The 22,840-nt window shown below is 36.3% G+C and overlaps 1 protein-coding gene across 10 annotated transcripts in view; it reads left to right on the top strand.

Annotated features, from left to right (window-relative positions):
• Positions 1–22,840, top strand: part of LOC108096677 (potassium voltage-gated channel subfamily KQT member 4) — a 46,455-nt gene that overhangs the window by 3,865 nt on the left and 19,750 nt on the right. For 8 of the 10 annotated variants that reach the window (XM_017198468.1, XM_017198460.1, XM_017198469.1 and 5 more), the window contains exon 1: positions 8,520–8,679. The exons of 1 other annotated variant lie outside the window; for it this stretch is intronic. In XM_017198468.1, the coding sequence (XP_017053957.1) occupies positions 8,552–8,679 (128 nt within the window). In that variant the 5' untranslated portion in view covers positions 8,520–8,551. Of the gene's footprint in view, positions 1–8,519; positions 8,680–11,440; positions 11,643–22,840 lie in introns of those variants that run through there. One more of the 10 variants, XM_017198467.1, reaches the window with a different exon arrangement.

Below are 22,840 nucleotides of genomic sequence, written 5' to 3' on the forward strand. Positions count from 1 at the left end.
TTTGAACCAAAAATGTCTAGAGTCTAGACCTTATTTATGATATTTAGAAAATCCCTTTAATGTTGGTTTTCTGCGAAATGGTAATGGTAATAATGGTAACATATTTATCCTAATTAATCATGTTTAAAAGCTATTAAGAAAACAGGCAGCTTGGCCAGATTGAAAGTGCATAATAATGGAAAACGAATGGATGACTTATTACCTGAAAAAAGTGGAAAGGATTCCAGGACTCCGATGACTGGGCAACAATTTATCATCTAGTTACCTTCGTCTAGAATTAATTCACTTTTGTGCATTTCTCGCTGCATTCTTCTCAAAATTCCCAAGAAAGAAAAACGAATAGGAAAAAGGCGAAAACTTATGTCGAAGAAAGAAAGAAAAAACTTTTGTTCCGGCACGAGTTCACGAAAGTCGGACAACAAAAAAGTTGGAAAAGGAACTTACCGATTTCCCCTACTTTTTGCGTTGACCACAAGGATTGCCAGCGAGTCCTTTTCAGTGATGCCCAATGGGGCATTAATTAATTTGATAGTCCTCGACTGTCAATTTTTGAAGTATTTACATAAATTTGACATTAATAAACCACGGTCATAATGCCCGGAAGGATCACAAATTGAGTGTGAAATTTTACGCACCATTTAGCAAATCGAGGATGGAGTAGATCGATTATTTTAAGGTGAAATACGGAGAGGAATTACAGCATTCAAGCCACTCGGCTACGCATAAAGCATTTAGCCTGGCTGTCAATTACCCAGAAATAAATTATAAACACGCCCACACATCTGAGGAAAAAATGGGGGAAAGGGGAGAAAGTGGGGAAAGTGGAGGGGGTAAATGAAACCAGGGCATAAGTGAGGCCAAATAGACATGTTCCTTCGTCGTCCTGCGTGTTTGTGAATATATATATGTGTGTGTGTGTGTGCAGACATTCTGGAATTATGTTGATATGTTCTCGCACATGTATACATAATTTGCGCTAGGAGAAAACGCTTAAGCCAGCCGCTTTTCCCGATTCCTTTTCTTCGCCTTTTTTCCCTTTTTCCGGGCCAAAAGAGTTTCGTTCTCACTTAATTGTTGTTTCACATTCTTCCTTACGTACAGATATATATACACATACATATATATATGAATGTGTCTCACAAAAGATGGCAGCAGAATTCATCTTGAGATGTAGCAACTTGAAATTATTTCAGCGGGGGCATCGCAAAAATTAAAATCATTCGCAGGCATTCAAATTCAAGTTCAACATCTCACATTACCCATCCATGGATTATGGGTTTTCCCCATGGGAAATATTCCCAGGAGTGTCGCCATTTTGGCCAGACAAAAAGCCGGAATATGTTAAGCAAATCAAATTGATTGCGGTTCACAAAAATGCCTCTTTTAAGGGTAGAAAATATAAAAGAATTTAAAAAATTTACATATCACATATATAATATGTGTTTCTTATAAATCAATTTGAATTAATTTGTTTAAATTGTTTTAGGTAGCTGAAATATCATCTTGTTATATTAATTGCATCTTGTCTATTCAAAATTAATGACAAATATTTAATCTAGCAGAGTCATAAAATATGAATACATAATTATATCACAATCATTGGGTAGTTAATTATTCATTAATGGAAATAATAGAATAATTTTAGAGCAATCAAATCTGTTCATTATTCAATATTATTTATTCACTTTATACATTTTAAATACATAATTATACCAAAACCATTTATTTTGATAATCACAAATAATTTAAATGGCAACAGATATAAATTAATTATAGGTTAGTAAATTTATTTTATATATTTGGTTTAGTAAAGGAGTTATAGCTTGCAGATATTTATTTAATTTTATTCAACATTTCAACAAATCAGTTCGATTGAAACAATTTGAATTTTTCTTTCCACATATTTGGTATAGTAAATAACAAAGAAAACCTGAGAAAATGTATTATGTTTGCCATAATCAAGATTGTGTTTCTGTTTGCTTTAAAATATGTCATATTTGCATAGGATCCATATGCCTGTACATCTATATGGCCTTTATAAACAAGAAACAAATGTAGGCAAGCCCTTTGAAAAAGTGCAAAAGTTCCATTTCAATATTGATATCGAATGGCATAAATACATTTCGCCTTTCGCCAGCCGAGTCCAATAATATAAAATATTCGCTTTGGCATATGGTTGGGTTTATTCCCTTTTTCAACCTGATGCTTTCACAGGAGTAACCCATACACATGTAAATGGCAAACACACACACACACTGACACAGCTGCACCTGAATGTGTAAATAAGAGCGTTAGACTTGAAAATCGGTGGCAAGGATCGGAATGGGCGTTCCTGCCTCGATTTCCTTCACCTTTTTTTACGCCGCAACCGTCATCTTGGTCTTATTGCCAGCATTTTGTAAATGAATAGAAGACCCCACATACACACACACATACACATACACACATTTACACGAGCCCAACACTTTATGTTTGTTTACAATTTTGTTTCTCTCTTTTTCGCCCCTTCTTTGCACATTTGCATGTGTGTTTATACGGACTAAAACATACACACACACACACACACATATGTAGAAACTTGTGTTTATTTGTTATTGTTAACCTTACCTCAAACACATTTTTATGACATTCAATGGCAGCAGCAGAAGCAGCGGGCAACGCGGCGTATGCGTAATTATTTCGATGACGTCACAAGTCGCTAGATGAGCAGACCATCAAAAAAAAAGTTCCAATTTCCAAGTTAATTTCCATCTTAGTTTTCCGCCCGCCAGAAGTTCTTCTTCGCGTTAACTTCAAAGCTATTTTCCTTGATGAATGAAAAGTTTTTACGTTGTCGGCTTTTGCGGCCAGGAAAACCCTTCACAAACAGTTCAGTTGAGGGTAGTTCAGTGGGTGGTGGTGTTTTGTGGGTGTAATGGGTGGTGGGGGTGTAGTTGCTTTAGTGGAGGGGGTAGTTGGGTTCCCCTTCTCGGAGGAGGCGCTGAATATTCAATATAATTTTCCCATCATTTTGCACGAAATTGAAAATTTACGCCCAACTTTATTTTCGCTTTTAATTTGTGTGCCGCTATCCCCCTTTTTACAGCCCCGTCAGCTGAGACACACCCTGTCATAAGCAGGGTGGCCCCTACACTGAGAAAAAATTAGAACTGATTAGCTAAAAATATGTTAATTAATAAATTATAAATAATGTTACAATCAAGTTTTTTATTGGGTGAAAATTCATTAGAATTTTTTGTACTTCTTATATATATTTTGCTTTGATCTTTTTGAATATCTTTTAAAAATAAGAGTTATAGTCAATTTTAGTATCAAATTTTTTAGAAATTATTCTGCTGAGGATATCAACTTTATAATAATGTTAAATAAATAAGTAAATGTAATAACATAAAATATATAAAAATCTACATAATCTACATAAAAATCTACATAATAATTCTGTATTAAAGGATTTCCATTAAAATACCTTAAAGTAAACTGTTTTACTGCACACTTCTTACGTATCTTTAAAATTAGTTTCTGTTCTGATTTCAATCTCACACAATATATATTTACACAACTTTAGTTTACTAAATGGACCTTATCTTTTTCTTCGCGTGCTTAAGGGGGGAAATACAATTAGAAATTTTTTTTTTTCGAAAAAATTTTTTTTGGCTCAATGTACTCTAAATATGTCTGGGAATAAGCCTTTAAAAGCATAAAGCCGTCCGGTACTTATTTTCAAAGTTATAAGCAATTTAGTGAGGGTGTGTCATATGGCGGACATGCACAAAAGTAAACTTTAAACGCTTCTCCTGAAAAGTCGTGTTTTCAAAGTCGCCGTGCAATGTACAGGTCAGAGATTTTATTTTAATCGAATGCGGTTTTTTGCATTATGTTTGAAATTAAATTCTCCACACCATGAATATAGCGGTTTTTCATATTTGTTTGTTATAACATGTTTTTTTTACAATCAAAGTCAAAAAAAAATCGTTAGTTGTGAAATTTTTTTTTAACCTAAAATTTTTTAATGGAAAAATAATTTTTTTTAAATATGGTTTAATTCATGGTGTGCGCTGTACCTTTAAGTTTAAAGCCCAGTTGCTTTTTTTTGTTTAAGTCGTGATCCTGGACCTGGAGACTGCACGGCGCAAAGTCCTTCCCTAAAAACACGACTCCACATTATTGATCATAAATGGGCTTAATTACAATATTTTTCAAAAAACTTGACTGATTTTTATTGCTCAATAATTACCCAATAACATGCAAAAAGAATCACTAAGATTCATTTAATACTCTACTTGCAATCCACTCCCAAAGATAGCCCTCATTTCAGGCCTTCTAATTGTATTTCCCCCCTTAAGCATGTGTGTATGCCTGCTTATTAAAATTTGCATATAATACTAAGGAGGGGAAAGACGAGGAAAGGGGCCTAAATTTATGTTCAATTGTAATCAGATTGATTCTCTTTTGGGGCGAGAAGAGTGAGGTGTGCAATTTGTATAATTGATTTAGCGTTGCGTGTGCCCAAGAGTCGCGGATATAGCTCTTAATTGGAGAAAACTCCGGGGTTTTCCCCGGCACACATTTGCGGCCTAAGAAAATAGCTAAGCGAAAGTCATTGGAATTTCACCTCAGCGAAAATCTACATAATAATTTGTAAATGTTGACGTCTCGTCGTCGTCGTCGTAGTTCTCAGTCTTGATTCGTGACACATTTTTGTTTTTCGTTTTTCCGTATTATTACTATACTGCCGACGGGTTTTTGGGTGGTCTTTTGTTAGGGAAGTCCCGATAAGGCACGTCTGGAATTGGGTCGTGTTTCGCTCGAAAATGTTCATGGCAAAACTTTCCTTTTTCCCCGGCCAGGTTCGCACTTTTATTAGCCCGTGGCATGGAATTCGTCTGACTTTGGCCGAAGTTACTGCTCCACATTTCCACTTTTCCCTTCGCTTTCGCCGAATATGATGGAGCAAACAATAAAATGTGACATTTTCCTGCCGAAATTATTTGCTTTTTCGCTCTAGGTCGCGGACAATTGTTTGTTGGCCGAGAAAGAGGGGCAAAATGGGACAGGAAATTCGGTGGAGGACAAACCCTTTTGGGTCGGGAAACAAAACAAAAAAAAACGTGTAGCATACTTTTTGGCGCTAAGCTGGACAACAGTAGCGAAGGTCAAAAGGCTGAAATAAAGCTTAGCTTTTTGGGGATTCGGATTGATGTTCGTTTGAGAGCCCATTGATGAACCCTTTTGAAATGGGAGTGTTACATTTTCAAGTTGTTCTATATAAATGATTGCGATTTGAGTGATTTGCCCTTATTAAAAGTATTGTTTGAAAAGGATTTTAAATACAATAAAAAATGGTGAATATTCAACCAACTGGTTGAAAATAAACAATGTTGTTTAGTATTTCTAACAACATTTTTATATTTTATAAATGCTTAAACCTAAGATAAAATGTTTCTTGCTTTCGCTACAAGTTCTCAATCTATATTCATTTAATAACAAAAGCAATTAGTTCTACTTACAAAAACAGTTTAAGGTAAATTTTCGTCTTAACTCAAACCCCAAATCAAATTACAATACCCTCATTTTGCGTAGTATTTTTTCTGGACTAGAAACAAGACGGGACTGTAATTAAATTGCCAAAAAAAGAAACGAACTTGAAATAGTAACCCAAAGAGCTACAGCCCTTGACACGAAAGCAATTTTAGAGCCACCACCAACCGTAAAATATGAAACATGTAAACTAAACAGGAAAACCACTCCAATGGGCGGTGGGCTGATATAAAATAACTTTCGCAACATTGCGGCCGTAATAAATGCAGCATTGAAAAGTGCATTTGCACTGCTCCCCACATCGATATATCTAAAAAAAAAGGGCCAACAGTTGAGTGGAGTAAACTGGACTTTACCAAGCACTTTCCCTGACCTGGCACACACACACTCACATACATACGAGTATAATTTCCACCATGCAACTTTTCCTGGCTTCCGTGAGATTCGGATCACGGATGCCACGTGAAAAAAAAGTTCGGAATTGGGGTCCAAAACCTCAGCTTAAATAACTTTAATAATAACATATGGGAGGTTGTTTCATGGACAGCATTTTTGTGAAAGCATGCAAAAGCGTGCCTTTTCGTAAGCTGATTTCATAAATTCTTAAACGAATTTTTCTTGCTAAAAGTAATTTTTGCAAAAATGCCACTTTATTATTCAGGCAGTCATTTTCACACGTCACTTTTTTGCCCTGTTAGATGGTTGATAAAAAATAAAATAGATTGCAATCCAGTGATGTGTGTATGGTACACTTTCAATACAAATTGTTGATATACCTGGTTGGATTTTCGATAAAATAACAAAGAGCTGGATGCTCCAATTACCACGCTTCTGTCCCTGTTGATATTGATTAGGCCTGCGAGCCTGATAAATTCATGAGTCTTCTAAATTAGAGAGTTCTCTTCTCCTCTATTGATGTACTTTTCCTCCGACAAACAATGGGCTCAGCAGAAAGAACCTGCAGCATGGAACGTGCCACGACTTCACTAGGTTCCCTTGAGAGCCACCGCACTCCACACTTTGCCACCCCGAGAATCCAACAAACCTCCTGGCTTAAGGACTTTTTCCCACTCACCTCGGATCCTTCCCGCATACCCTTTCCCTTTCTCAAAACAAAAAGAAAGTATCATTAATTCGGAAGGCATGTCAATTTGGAGAGGTGAGAGTCTGGATATGCGAGTAACTCAATTAGAGAATGCAATTAAGGAGAACACATTTGATTTATTTGATTCACTTTAATACGTTTCAATTTGCCTACTTAGAATTAGCTCTACAATAGGCCAATAAAATAATGTAATTGCTGCACTTGCTATTCAATAATTCGAAATGATGCTTTCATTTATACACACCATTTATTTTCACAACGCGATGGGCATATTTTTGGTTCACCACGAAATGCTCATAAATTGGGAATGTGTTTTCATATTAGAATCAAATTAAAGTAATGGTTGTAAGAAGTTAATAATGATTATTTTAATTAAATTAATATTGAAAGCTTAGATTACTTTCGGATGAATAATAAATTTTTTTACTAAATAATGTAGATGTGTTAAATTTGTTTAAAAAGTATATAAAGTATTGAAAACTTATTATAATTAATTAAAATAATTTCAAGGCATATTCAATATTTTCCATTTATCATATCTCAGCAAAGTTTGTATAATATTATTTATACCATATATATACAAGATGTAAAAAGTATTTAATATCTCTACCTAGATGAATTAGTTAGAGTTTAATTAATAAAGTTTCCTTTAGTCCACTTAAACGGGGAAATATACATTGTGTCCAGTGGTAAAAACTAAAAGCTAAATGTAGTTTCCAACTTTTATTGAATTTCGCGTAAAATATGCATAGAAACTGCCGTGCTCTAAATTCTCGCTGAATAATTTACCTACCCATTTTGCACCCAGCAGACTGCCCAAAAAAAATATGAAAAAAAAAAAAAATGAAAACAGGAATTGAAAAATCGCGAGAGTGGCCAATTGCATATTGAAAGGGCATTTCCGCTTCGTTGGCTGTCCGCTGATCAAAATGGCATTCTTGTACTTGATGTTTTTTTACGCTTTCTTGCCAAAGTTCTACTACCCTCTAACCCCCTTTAAACCCCCTGAAACCTCCTGAAACCCCCTTTACCCCCTCTTTCCCTTCACCTATAGACGTTCTTGTTGGTCGGCAGAAAACAGGAATAGAGCGTTTCGTTAGCTTCAAACCAGCATTTCGGGCCCGCCAGCAAAAAGCTGTTCATAAATTGCATGTTGGCTTTTGTGTTGGCATGTCGCTTCCTGGCCCAAAACCACCCACTCCCCTTTCCCCCCTTTCACCCCCTTTCTCCTCCATTTTCCACTTTCCCTTTACCTTCACCTGTATGCCGTTGTGTACTCCATTTGGTTTTTTAATAGACCCTGCTCGCATTTAAACTGTTATGCTTGGCCTGGTCGGAAAGTCTGCTGCTGCTTTTGCTGCTTTTGGTCTGGACACAAAAGGACCCTGTGCTCCTGGCCTTATCGTTTAAGCCAAATCAGTGTCGGACTTTGGCACATATTCCCGCCGTAGGTGTCTCTGCCATATACTCGTGTGTATTTTTGTGTTCGTGTGGGAATCGATGGAGGTTCCTAGGTAGCTGAAGCGCAGCTAACTTTCGTATAAATTTACAATTTCATTGCCTGCCCACGGGATCTTAACTCCATCAATTTGAGGGTAAATTCCCTTGTGGAAAGTGGGCGTTTCACCCGGCAGCAATTAGCACCGCCTTGCGGACACATATTAATCGCTTCGTGGCAGGAAACGTAATTAAAAACCAGTTAATTGGCAAAGTTTAAGTCAAGGTAAATATTAAACTACATTTTACGTTGATTAAATACCATAGAATATTAAAATCCCATTCGGTGCGGTTAATTAGCGTATGTAAATAGCACTGTGTATATAAAGTTCGTACCATTCGATTTTCAATTCCCGATTGCTAAGTGGCGTGGGCCGAATTTTCGATAGCTGGCAATGTGCTAAGTGATTTATGCTGACGATTAGAATCGAGCACGGAATAAAAACAAACATATCAAGCTTTTCCCAGACGGACTGCTCGATAACGTCTATATCGCCTCCATTACGGAATGACAAATGGTGTGAAGATATCAACCGGAGGTGAGGGAACAATCCAAAATAATTTATAACCATTGTAAGATATCTATTCCACCAACTACTGCCTATAAAACGTTAGTTCAATAGTTCTTTCTGCTGAGATAAGGTAGCTTTTATTGAAGGGAATACCAAGGAAGGCATTGAAGGCTGGAAGTGGCAAAGAAATTGATATTTATATCACTCTGAATAATAACTAAGTTATTGTGATGCTAAGAAATTAAATAGTTGGCTGTTTATATTACTTTCTTATATGCAATATATCATATGCTAACATTAAATATTATGATAGTGATTATGATGATATGATGATTATGATGATATTTTGTTGCTTAAATATATCACAACTTTTTAATTGTTTATTCTATATTTATTCAATTATTTCAAAAAATGTATATAGTATTTAAATAAATTACCAATAATTATTTCAAAAGTGTATTTGAAATTAGTCACTTTGAATGTTGGTTTATAATATATCAATATAATTTGATATTGATTTCCCCATTCACACAAATAAGCTCGTTCAATTGATTTCCAGGAATCTCTGGAGATTCGACCTCATTTTTCCCCAAGGGACTCTTTAAGTTTATATATAAGTTAAGTGTAGGTCCAAAAGTGTTTACTCAAACACAATAAACTATTATTGGTCATAATAACTTGTAATTTCATATTTACAATGACAAAAAAAATGGTACCGCAAATATAAATTAATAATTAGCAAAACAAATAGTGCTGAAAAAAAGTGCAATTCAATCATAATGAAATGAAATGCCAGGCAAACAAATTGCACAATTAGCAACTGGGAAATTTTACACAACTTTGGCCAGCATAAAGCGTTAATGAGAGCCAGCATTTGGCACTGCTGGCATTAACTATTCATTAATTAAAAAGCCACAGCTCGTTGTCTGTGTTAGTTGTTGCAATTAAAATGAATTTATACCGGAAATGGGAAAGTTCACAACAAAAATGGGGGGTACTTTTGTTCCCGCTGTTGCTGTTGCTGTTGCTGCTTTTCAAATCAAATGGTTTTCTGCTGACTGCAACACATGACGTATACGCAATGCGGTCACAGTTATTATTGGGTTGGCCAAAACACGTGTCTCTCTTTGTTCCTCTGTGTGTGTGTGTGGGTGTGTGTTAGTGTGTGTGAATGGGCCAAGTAGAAGAGGAACAACAAACACGTTTTCAAGTGTTTATTAGAACTATTTTCCTGTGGTTTCTGTTTGTATTGTTATGGCCAAGTGTTAGTTATTAGTGCAGTTCGCTGTTCGTCCTTTTTGGCTTCTGGTTTTTCGGTTTCTGGTATGAGTTTTGCAGTTAGTCGTTATTGCGGCTTGTTGTTTCGAGGGTCTAGTGACAAATTCTACAACATTTTCCCCCTCCGGGTTTCTTCCTTTTCAGCCACTATGACATTGTTAGCCGCAGTTGTTCAAGCCGCGTTTCGCTGCACAACATTTGTTGGCGCCGAAAATAGTTCAAAGGGAAAAACTCACCTGCAGGCAACATTTCGGCTTGGTTTCATTAATTTGCATATTTAGCAAGTCACTCAGGAGAAGGAGAGAGAGAGCTTCAAGCCGGCGCACTTTCAATTTCCACGCTTTTCCGCACTTTTCCGCACTTTATTTTTAGTCAGGCTGCTAACTGCACTTGGCTTCCCTGACTTGCTGGCCTCATCAAAATTCACCTGCGGAAGTGGTGGCTGCCAAAGGAAATCTGCACTTGACTCCGTTCGTTTGGCCATTAGAAATCTGCATAAATACTATATGCTATAGACAAACAGATAAACATATATAAGCAGCTCGACGAGCATTCTACATATATGTGCAGGATGGTCGGAAGCAGATTGTTTCTGCACTGCGGCATCAGCTTATGCAAATGACCCCCAGTGAGCTATCTATCATAGGTCAGCAGATTATGCTAATACTCGATATTCCCCCTCTCTTCCCTCTCTCCATATCTACCTCTCTCACTCTTCCTTCTTTTCTAGATTCAGAATAGCAAACGTATCTATTTCAGTTTTCAGTGAACCTTCATCGGCTCAGGAATATCTATATTTGAATGAGTTCTGGCTTTTCGATAAGCTCAAGCCAAAGTCGTTTCTGTGGCTTTCAGAAGTCAATTAGTGAATGCCAGAATAAACAAATCTTTGTTGATGGAAAGGAGATAAGTCTATTTAAGGGTCAACTAATTTACATAGACTAATCTTATTTTAGAAGATTAAGCAATATGTAGGTACTTAAAGTTATTCTGCCATGGTGGATACAATAACTAATATATGTTTCTCTAATTTTACTATAATAGGGTTTAATTATTTTTCTATTATTTGTGAAGCCATCAATTCTTACCAATTAGCAATCAACTGGTTAACTAATTTAAGTCGAATGTTACCTGTAGTAAAAGCTTAGCAACTGTTTAAAATATTAAAACAAAACGTCGAACATTTGGAAACCGCCTTCAAAGTTTTTCAAGAGGAACTTTCGAACTTTTGTTTGCCAAGTTAAAGGGCTTAAACAAAAGATTCGATATACCCCTTCTCCACTTATTAATGCACAGTGAAAACAATTACTATCATTGAGTTTCCTGCTTCTTCCTCTTCATTTCCCCTTTTCGATGTTTCCGCTTTTCTTCTTATTCTTAACCTCGAAATCAATTATTCCCAGTTCGTTTAAATCATATTAATTATAAATTGAGTATAACGAAGCGAGTCAAAGCCGCTTAAAGAAAAAAGGGGAACCGAAATGCAAATTTACTCAGACGCTGGCTGAATTCCCGATTACTTGACTTGCATTTCAAATTTCCTCGGACCAAGATTACGGCCAAAAAACCAAAAAAGTTCTTAGGCCAAAAACTTCGAACATGGAAATGCAATTCCCCTCTGTTAAATCTGCTTAAACCGATTTTCCGTCCAGATCCTAAGAATGTGCAAGCGTAAGGAAACCCTAATCGGATTAGAGTTTCCCAAACTTAAGGTAAACCAAATGATTACCTACAACTAGCCAAAAAAAAAACAGTTGGGTCCACACCACATGTGAAACTTTTGTCAAATGCGAAAATCAAGGCACTCAAAGAAAGAGTTGAGTTTCATGTAAGATTATTATTTTGTTTTAAATTGGGAAGTTGTAATAACTAGTGAATTTAAAAAAAAGATTTAACATAGTGTACTGGAATAAATTATATATTTACACAATTCGAAATTTACAATTTCAAAGTATTAAAACGAAATAAAATTTGCGAATGATTCTATAGCTGTATAGATGATATTCCCGTCGAAGAATATGGCTTTCTTGAAAATTTTAAATAAATAAATATAAAATCTTTAAGAATAAACATTTTCCTAAAAAGGTGTATATATTTTGAATTTTTATAACTTTTTATAATAATATATTTTTAAAAAATTCGCACATTGCAATTGCTGGTAATTTCGCTTAAATAATAACAATAACCTTTTAAGGTTTTATTTAATAATAAATAATAAATATTCTTTTTATAAACTTTGAATTATATCGAACACAAATATTTATAATACATTTTATAATTCCAAAAATAAAATATCTTCGAGTGAATTTCAATCAGCTATCCATCTCATTTTTTTTTGTGCATCGGTGAATCTGATTTTGTGAAATATTGGCCATCGAGTTGCAAACATTCAGCTGGCTTTGTCGGCTCACTCGAGTGTGGTATCAGTTAATTTTGGGATCTGTCAAAAGGCATTCAACGAATTAAGCCCAATTGGCACAGTTACCAAAACGAGAAGGAGTTTCCACAGGAAGAGCAGAAATAGCAGCAGCCAGCCAGCCAGCCAGCAGGCAAATAAACATGGCATATGACACTGGATTACATTTCATTTCACATTTCCACTCACAGCCCACCAAAAAATGAGGAAAAAGGAGGCGGCAGACAGTGGCCACGTGGAAAAGCCAAACTGGCAAAATGGCAAAACGACAAACTGGCAGCAGCAGTCAGGTGGCGCAGAGACTGCTAAATTTTCAAGTGCAGCCAGTCGAGTCTTTTAGGCGCGGCTCGTGGAAATTGGACATGAAAATGAAAGGCACACAGGGGTGGGAATTGTTGAGGGGAATTTGCTCCCTTGAAAGGAGGAAAAACTCGGCGGGAAAAGCGGAAGAAAAGCGCAGTGAACGTGGCAGTAATGCAGCAGCAAGTGGCACAAGTAGCAGCTGCCACAATTTGATTCAAAACGAAACAAGTCCAGAGACTCACCAACCAACTCAACGTACTCGCAATGCCCTCAAGGAAATTGGAAAACCAAATTAAGTGACCGCAACTGGGAAAGTTCATGGGGTCTCAGCAAGGAGTTCTATCAGCCCGAATGCAATTTACTTTTAAATTATTAGCAGACCTCAAAATGTGGTCAAGTCTTGAGAAGTTTAGTTTCAAAAGTTTCATTAAAATGTTAGTAAACAATAAATAAATAACAAAAAAAAGGAAGTAGGTTAAGTAGTAGTTTAAAATTATTACTAAATTAACACATTAAAGTTCAAAAATGTTTATATATTTGATTGAGTTTCTCTAATAATACTTCAGATTAACAAAAATACAAAAAAAGTCGTTTGAAGTTTGATCTTAATTTTAACAGATAGTTATTTATATTAAATTTAAGGTATCAAGCTTATTTAGTTATTAAATTTAAAACCATCTCTTTTAACCTTTCTTAAGTTCTTATTTATTCTTTTTTCTGTTTCATGAACTCAAAGAAAACATTTAAAGAAATTTATCAGTCACTTTCCGCCCAATAAAGTAAGTTCCACTTAATGGAAGTTTATTTGGGAAGAGAAAACTTTTCAATGATTTGAAAAAAAAAAGTCAATGAAATGATTGTCAACTCAAAAAGCACTTTTCCCAATCACTGATGGGTTTTGCTATTTTTGCCGACTCATCAAGCAAATTATCCGGTACATTTGAAGTCCAAGCGAATGGATGAGGATTTAAAAAAAGGAAACAAAGAATATTTATGGGCTGAGTTTTCCTTTCGATGGCGAACCCCCAATGAAAACCAGCGGGTTCTTAAGTCGCTCGGCTTTTCCGAGCTACCCCGCCGGACTTTAGAGTGCACGTGAAATGCGGAAAATGGACCGTGGCCCACTCAGAGTAGTTCATTTTATTCTGGCCGAGTGTCAAAGCGTGGCATGCCGCAAGTGTAGCATACTTTTCGAGCGGTCAGTCTGTGTGGCACTCTCTTCTACTCTGTATGCATAATGCATAATACATATATATGTATGTATGAGTGTGTGTGTTTGGGTATTTATGTGTATGTGTGTGGCCTAGTCCGAGTGGGGAATTGTTTCGCTTTCGTTTCGAAATGAAAGAAAATGCTGTTTAATGTGCTTTTTATTATTTACATCCGCGGCCCGAGGAGCAAGGAAAAACAGCCCCTAACAAGCTGAAATCCCCCACTTTCCCCCCCGCTTTTCTCCACTCACCGCAAACTCATCAACGTTTCTTTATTTTCTCTGCAGTTTTCCCCTCGTATTTTCCTCCTTTTCCTTTTTTTTTTTTGTGTGGCACAGTTCCGGCTTGGAGGCTTTCATTTCTATGCAAATTTCTTATGCCGCAGGCGTTAAATGTTTTTATTGTATTTAGTGGAATTATTTACGCCAAACTAACTTTTGTCAGGCAAAAAAAATAAAAAAAATGGGAATGCGGTTCATATGTCTTGCGTTTGTTTTGATTTTCTGAGTACGCAATTGCCTTTGATGCCGCCACATTTTTTTAATGGCTCAAATTGGCCTTTGTGGAAATACCCATCGCATATCTTGGTTTAATTTCCATCCGAAGGTGTTCCGGAAAAAATGACATGTGCTTTGAGCTTTTTTGATTGCCGGCAATCAATTCTAATGACAAACAGTGCAAATATTTTCTCAATTCACTCAACCCCCTCTTCTGCAGCCATAATGCACCAAGAAAAGGAAAATAGCAATAAGTCGCGCAAAAATCAAATCAATATTATCGATCCCTGCACTCAAGAACCGCACACAATATATAATATATATAGCCATAAATTATTCCCCTCGTGTTACAATTGTATAATTATTGCAAAGCAGAGAGGCGTCAATTAGTTGTCAATAGAAAGGACGATTCATTTGAGTTGGAGTTTAGTTGTTAGAGACTTTTAGTTTTTTTTATAATATACAAGTCACAAAATTCTACAGTTAATTCTATATTTATGAACCTATACTACTATACGTATTATTTATTTACAGTTTATTGTTACTGTTTACTTCATTTTCCCATACAAATAATCAAAAGTCAAAAATATAGTTTGTATATTTAGATAATATACAGAACACCATAAGTCGATTCCCTGATTCATTTTTGATCTAAACAATAACAACATTTTTTGTTTTTTTAGTTATTTTCTTATGAAAGTTATTATAATTTCAATTTGTATATATAGATAATGTACAGTAATGATTGGTTTTATCGTTAATATACTTATGGTTTTATTGACTCTTCTTTTGATCGGATTTGAGCTTCTTGAATTCCCCAAATAAATTGATAAATTGATAAGGGGTATTTCCTTAGATACATTTTTCCGCATGTCATATCACTTTTAATACAGTCGAATCCCGATAATTCGTAAAAAATTCTGTTCCCTTGAAAAAAAAAAATCCCTTGAAAAAAATCTCGATAAATCGAATTCCCGTCTAATTCGTAAAAAAAGTGAACCCCTTGCCATTTCGAATTATCGGGACTCGACTGTAGTTCCTATATCAAACCAAGACTTAACTGTTTATTACCTGTAATCCCTTTCAATCAATCTTTTCCCTTTAATATTTCTTTATCTTTTACCCCCCAACATTTATAATTTTCCCAATAACCGAAATCTTTTTAGAACATCACAAATGAATGGAACACAACTAATCCCCATAACCCCATGTTTAACCCGGTGAATCGAACTTTGTTAATTAATTGAACGTTGCTATCTAAACGAACTAATTGAAGGTCGGCGAATGCAACCTGTTGTCCCGCCAGCCACCCACTTTCCACCCTCTCTTGCCACCTCATTGCACAACGAGATATCCCCATTCAAACGACGGCGAAATCTTAATTGTCAATCAATTTTCAACTTATTTAACATTCATGATCCGCGTATCAAGCAGAATGTTTTTTTTAGTTGGGGAAAAAAAAGGGAAGGGAATGGGAATTTGAACTCAAGAGATGCCGCCAATTCTTGGCAAGCGAACTCTTACATAACCCGAATCGGTTACTCAATATATAGTTACTATATAGTATAGGGTTGGGTGCATGCATATCGGGGTATATGGTGCATGGCTGGCAGCGACAACGTTGCGTATGAGCAACTTTGAATAATTAACTCACTTCAATGGCTGCCAAGCGTGCTGCGGTGGTTTCCCCCAACCATATTCTCCAATCTCCACTCTCCATTCTCGATTCTGGTCTATATACCCTCACCCTCGATATATATATATCTTTGCTCCTGTCACTTGATGTGGAACGTAATAAAGTCTGAGGGGGAAAGTGCGCGGGAGTGTTGGAATATTTTGCTGACAATATAAATTGCATTTTGGCCATTGTCACTTGGCCCTATAACTTGGCAGCGAGAAAAGGTTACACCAACAAAACACCGAAAACCATAAAATAGTTGAAATATTTTTTTTTAATCAATTTGGCAGCGGTTGACCTTTAAAAAGTTTCCATTCAAGGAAAATGTATAAACGATTTGCAGTTTACACAAATCATCCAGTCGAAGAAGTTTTCCGATTGAGTGGAGCAGAGGGAAAAATTTAATTATTAAATTCATCCAAAGCAATATTTGCTATTTGATTGCAATTGTGGGATTGTGTGTTTATACAATGAGTCTTGGGTTGCAAATAAATAATAAACAAAGATAAGGGAAATCTCAAGACATTTTTGGGGAAAGTGAGTCGCGATTCCAATTAAACGATAGGTTTCTTTTATTTAAATGGTTTGTAAAATTATCTTTATTATGTTAATAAGCATTTATAATAAAAAACCAAAATTAAGTACTCAGTACCTAGATCAACTTAAAGATAATTTTTTGTTGAAATAGATACAATTGCTTAGTAATTTTTATATCCTACATAAAGTTTGATTGGTTAGCCAAAAAACCTAATGCAAAGTGAGGCTTTCTTAATTGTTTCCCCACCACGTTGGTAAACTATTGTCACGGGAAACACTGTATGTTAAGCTAATAAAATATGTGAAAGTAAAATAATTGCGCGCTGAAGCCTGCTGAGAATGTAACGCAATTTGACGATAATTAAAATTATGCCTGCTGTTGGCCATCCAAAATAGAGGGCGGGCAAAGGGGGTAGGGGTTGTGCGAGGATGTGTCACGAATAACGCTTTAAGCGGCTTATAGGCCTTAACCCCCCACCCATCTTCCTCAATTTTCCGGGGAAAAGCGCCTCCCTCGAAAGGCGCAAGGCCACGTCGAATGTAATTATCATTAGTAGAGACATTGCTGAACAATTTTTGCGTGTTCGCACGTACACGGCGCTTAGGACTCGCGACTCCGGACTTGGGACTCCGGACTTTGGACCCGTAGTCCTTTGGACAACCCGTAGTCCTTGTGGAAAACACGGAAAAGAGCCCCCAAGTCTAATCTCTGGCCAAACAAAAGCCGCCATTGCCTCCCATTTTCCTGATGTTTGCCTTTGGCAGCTGTTCAAACAAATTACAATAAATTCGCAATTGTTCTTCGAGAGAGAGCGGCGGCGGACATTTGATTGATGAAAAGGCATCAACAAGTACAGCGGCAACAACGGCATTAAGATCTTAACAATTTAAATCAACAAAAACACCGAGAATAATTCCATTCGCGAAAGGGGAAAGAGAAAATGCAAATAGCGAAGGGGAAATTAGCGCACTTAAAGTGATTCATTGATAACTTTTTGGCACGCCATCAGAACCAGCTCGGTATGGAATATAATCCCCAATCCCATCACCATCATCATAATCATAATCATCATCATCGCCGTCAGTGGAGCGGGTCTAATCAGTGTCACACGCCATCGAAGTGGGCCAAAAGCCGCCAAAATAAAGGCCAAAATGGGGCGGGAAAAGGGGGGGTGGGGATGTCAAAGGTGCATAGATAATGGGTTAATGGCATTAGGTGCAGGGTAATCAGGGCCCGTGCTATGGGAAAATACATCCGACATGGTTAAACCGCATTTCCCACTTTTGGCAGATGCAGCCGCTGTCTAGTCAATCTGATTGACTGGCTCTCAATCAAGCTGAACCGCAACATGATTGATGGTGGCATCAATTTGTCAATTATGACTTGCTTTGATTAATTAGGGCTTTTCTTTGTTATAAACTAGTTTCATTTTGATCTGAAAGGGTTAGAAAACCATTTTAAATTATAAATAAAATCATAAACCTGAAAATATTAAAGCTTTTAAAGTATATTTATATTAAATCAGTTAATTATACTTTTAAATATATTATTCATAGAAAATTTTTTACTGATGATAAGCATGTTGTTGTTTTGCTTTAATGATTATAATAATTTATGGGCATTAATCATAAAAACTTTGTTTATCTAAAGATATATGCATACTTTTAAAAATGTTGTAGATCTAGGCATTAAACAAGTATCATTATAAATACCAATTTGGACTAAATCTGTATTTAATGAGTGATTTCCAGAATAGCTTATAACCTACACTAAATGCAACTTAAATCTAGAATCTCAATCATTACAATTTTATTCTTTTTAGAACAAAGTAAACAAAAACCAAATCAAGTAAAAAGTTGTAGGAACTCAAATCAACTCTCGATCCATCGTATGGATTTCATCTTGTTTTTCTTCCAATTTAAATATATAATTTTGAGTGAACAAATTAAGGGCAGGAAGACTTTGCATTGAGTGCTGGGTAAACAAGTCCTGGCAGGAATCGCTCATCCCTAAGCAAATCAAAAACCCAAGACCGGGGACTCCCCTTTGAAATGTTCTCCCCTCCACTCCCTTTCCCTTGCTTTTCCTTGTTTTTTTTTTTTTTTTTTTTTGGATGAGTGGGAGTTGAGTGGGAGAATTCACTCGATGTTGCCAGGCATTTTAGTTTGATTAAAAACAAGGCCCAGGAGGAGAAAGTGGTGCCTGCGGGGGGGAGGGGGATGTAATCTATAATGCTTACTAGCATCAGATAATGGGGACATGGGTGGGCGGAGTTGGTATTACCGCCAAACACCTTGGCAACTCTGCATCTGCCAGAGTTGCTATGCTATGCGATGTAGGCCATGGCAATGTCTTCGCAAAACACACACATGCCTACAATCGCACACCTGGCGAATGAAATTATTCCATTGAATGCCAAGGAAAATATACACAACATCGAGTAAACTTTTTCCATATGCACAAGAAAAATGCAAAAAAACTAAAAGGGAAAGGAAAACCAGGGGGGAAAACTGAGTGCCGCATGCAGTCAACTGTCAACGATTTTCCTTTTGCCAGCATTTTGTCCTAGATTTCATTATTGCCAGCAAATTAATTGCACACCGAGCCCTACACAACCTGCTTGATATTCATGCACTAAAAAGAAAATTATTTTATTAAATGGGTTAAGATTCTGCATATGTGACTTTTCAAATCTCTCTGATAAATCACTTAGAATATTAATCATTTACTTTTCAAAATAGCTTTACAAATAATTTTATGTATTCTATGTCTTATAAATTTTTGTTATATTTGTAAAAGAAAAATCGAGATATAATAACCTACGTACTTTTTTTAAATCCATGGATATTCAAATAAATTGAATAAAAAATATAGTTTGAATTTGAAACATTTGATTTTTTCATCTATGAAAAACAAATGATTATATTTCTATAAAAACCTTATTTATACAGAACTTTAATCAGAACTATAATTTGGTATTGTGTTAAGCAAAAAAGTTGATTTCCATTCCTTTCGGCTTTAATTATGATTTATTTAAATAAAAAACGGTAATTACGTGTTTATTCATTTTTCCCATTTAATGCTTTAATATATAATTTTTTTTCTCTGAGTGCACCCATACCTCGCTGGGTTATGAATAATTCCTTTTGCTGTTGACTTGACCACCAGACACACCCATGGCTGCCAAAGGACGACTACTAATTGCCCGTAATGAGCCACTATTGCGGGCCAAGAAAGAAAGGGTTTCACTGGCAGCTGTGCAAAGTGACCTTCTGGGCGACCACTTTCTCCCACTTCTTCCGCTGCCGTTGATTATTATTCCACCCGTTCAACAAATGATTCAGTTAAGCTATTTTCAGCCTAATCAAGTTGACTTTTATAAGAGACATTCCCCGGCATTATCTGCAAACTTTCCGAAAGAACCCAAGCGAAACCGGCCAACCAGCAAGAGTAAGCCTTATCAAGGCTAAGAAAGTGCGACTGGCTCTCAGTGACTAAGCCGAATATTATGGCCATAAAAATGTTACTTTAAGCTGATAACAGGGCCAAGAAGAGAGTGGCAAACGGAAGGAAAGCAGCCAAGCATGCGAAATCCTTCTGCGACTCAAAAGTAGCATCCCAATAAGCAAAAGATGGAATTATTGTAAGCAGAATTATTCAAGAATAACTCGGAGACAACGTCGACATGGAAATTTATTTCCGTGCACCTAAACAACAGACTTTGTTAAAGCTTAAAATGCTTTTAGCTGGTTTAAGAAAGGGTTACTACATCGATGAAATAGGCAAACATTTTACATAAATAAAAATGTAATCCATGTAAAACTTTAATCGGATTATTCAAATACAGAGATTTAAAGGGAAAGCTCTTTTAATATATAGTTTTTTTGTGTGATTTTTGTTTACATAATATTAAAAATTTAACAAGCTGCATTTTTACACTGAAATCATTTGATTAAACAAAAAAATATGTTTGAAAAGAGATTAAGAGTTTAATTAGTTGGCCAACAAATTTACTTTTCTATAAGTATGAAGTTTACTTTTATAACAAACTGGACAACAAATACGCAATACACGTAGTAACCCCCCTCTTCACTTAATTCACATTTGCATAATAAATTCATTAACTTTGTCCCTGACTGTCACAAAATTCATATTTCATGAAAGTGGGCATTTTTCATTATCCCGCACTCCTTAAAAGGAAATCTCTCGAAGTGCTTGAATTTTATAAAAATGCGTGATGCTCAGCTATGGCAACCACCATCGTCATCATCATGATGATGATGACAAACGATGAGCAATATGCGAGACTCGCATTTTCCCCGCTTTTCCCCCGAAGCAACCGACAATTTCCCCGCTTGGTAGACCAACGAAAGTGCATAAAGTGCATTGCTTAAAATGAACTTTTGCGCTGCCAACACAATCTGTGAATCTGACGCCGTAGCTGGAGGGTCAGACCGCAGCGACACCTCCGCTGGAAAACCCTCCCCAGGAAAACCTCCGCTGGAAAAGCCCCGTTGCCCCAGAGTTTTCCCAGAAATTGACACCCCGAAGCGAAAACGTAACCGATGAACCCAAAGTCAAGTGAAAAGCGATGGTGTCTGACCAAAAAGTGCAAATGTCGCATATTAAATTAACGCTGCTAGTTGACAGGTACCTCCCACCTCCCCCTTCCCCTTCCCGTTTTCCCCTCCCCTTTTCCCCCCACAAGCCACTTGGGCTCCAAGCCCAATTAGTCGAAGCGTTAAAAGCAAAAACATAACAGCCACAACGTTAAAATGGAATTAAAAATTGCTTATCGAAAGTATCGTTGCGAATATTGACTTGTCAACGCTGGCGATATTAATTATGCAATTCACTAGACTCCATCGATAAAACAATTTGTTTGCTTTTATCAGAGAGTTTTTTGTACCATCTGATTCGGTTTCCTCTGCCAGAATTTACGAGCCAAGTCTTGCCCTCTGAAAAATATATATCAACTAGTGGTAGACAATCTACCACAAAAACAGCAGAGGATATCATAATATTGCTACAGATATTTAAATAGAATAAATACAGCCAAAATTCCTTTTTATAATTTCTGAAATCTAAAAGAAGAAAAAATACATTTTTAAGCTTTATTTTTCGTTAACTGAAATTATTTTCGATACAAAAGTCAGTTGTTACTTTAGTAAATTTAAATTCAAACATTTTATGAAGTCCTTATATCTACAACAAATATCCATTACAAATATTTGCATTTTTTATTATTTATTGGTACTTATAATTATGAGATATTTTAAAGACCCAAAATGATAAACAACTTTTCGTGTTTGCCACAAACTGTTCATATATCAAAGCCGTTCAATGGACCCGCAGAGCTCGTTTGAAATGCAGCACAAGGCGGCTAATCATAATGAAATTACTCATACGCAAGGTTTGCCGCAAGACCAGACACATTTACTCCGACCCAGAGCGAGAGTGGATGTGGATGCTGTTGACACTGGGTATCGTGCAATAATTCAAAATACCGTCTAGACTCTAAATGAGACAAAGAAGATGAAAAATAAAGATGCTGCCAAGGGAAATTGTGCCATTTCATATTATGTTTACGCTACCATTTTCCCGACGTTGTGTGTGCCATTCGCTTTAAATTCAACGTTAAACGTCGCAGGCAGCAGTACAATTTTTAGAAACTTTACGACCGACCAACAACAACCAAGCCAACCAACTCGTCTAGTTTCTGCATTAATTGACGCAATCGATTTGAAAATTCAATGGGCTGGATTATACCAGGCCTTTGTTATACCGATCCCATGTGTAAACAAAAGCCAGCGTTTTTGTGGCCATAAAAGCAATATTTATATCGGTGCAAAGCAACAGCCAAAATTCCTAATTACCACCAAACGCATCCATCTTCATGAAAAAGGCCCCAATAAAGGCAAATCAATGCGCATATAGATCAGCAAATAATAAATTTTGCTGATATACAACATGATGCATAATATGTGATATATGATATACGATGTTGATGGCCAAAAGTGACCTGTGGCCCAAAGGACCGCACAGAATTCTTGTCGCTGGGGGAAAAGTCAAGTGAAATGAAAATTCTATTGACAAATGACTTATTCGCCACTCTTCTTTTCCCAACGAACCATAACAAAGAAGTGGATATTTTTGAACTATTATCGCACATAGCGAAAATGCCAACAAGTCTAAGCGCAAAAGTCTCAACGATTTTGGTTAAATATAGACGCAAATGGCGAGGGAAGAGGTAGCTCCTTGGCTAAA

This window comes from Drosophila ficusphila, unplaced genomic scaffold (genome assembly GCF_018152265.1).
Source record: "Drosophila ficusphila isolate 14025-0441.05 unplaced genomic scaffold, ASM1815226v1 contig_414, whole genome shotgun sequence".
Classification (NCBI taxonomy): domain Eukaryota; kingdom Metazoa; phylum Arthropoda; class Insecta; order Diptera; family Drosophilidae; genus Drosophila; species Drosophila ficusphila.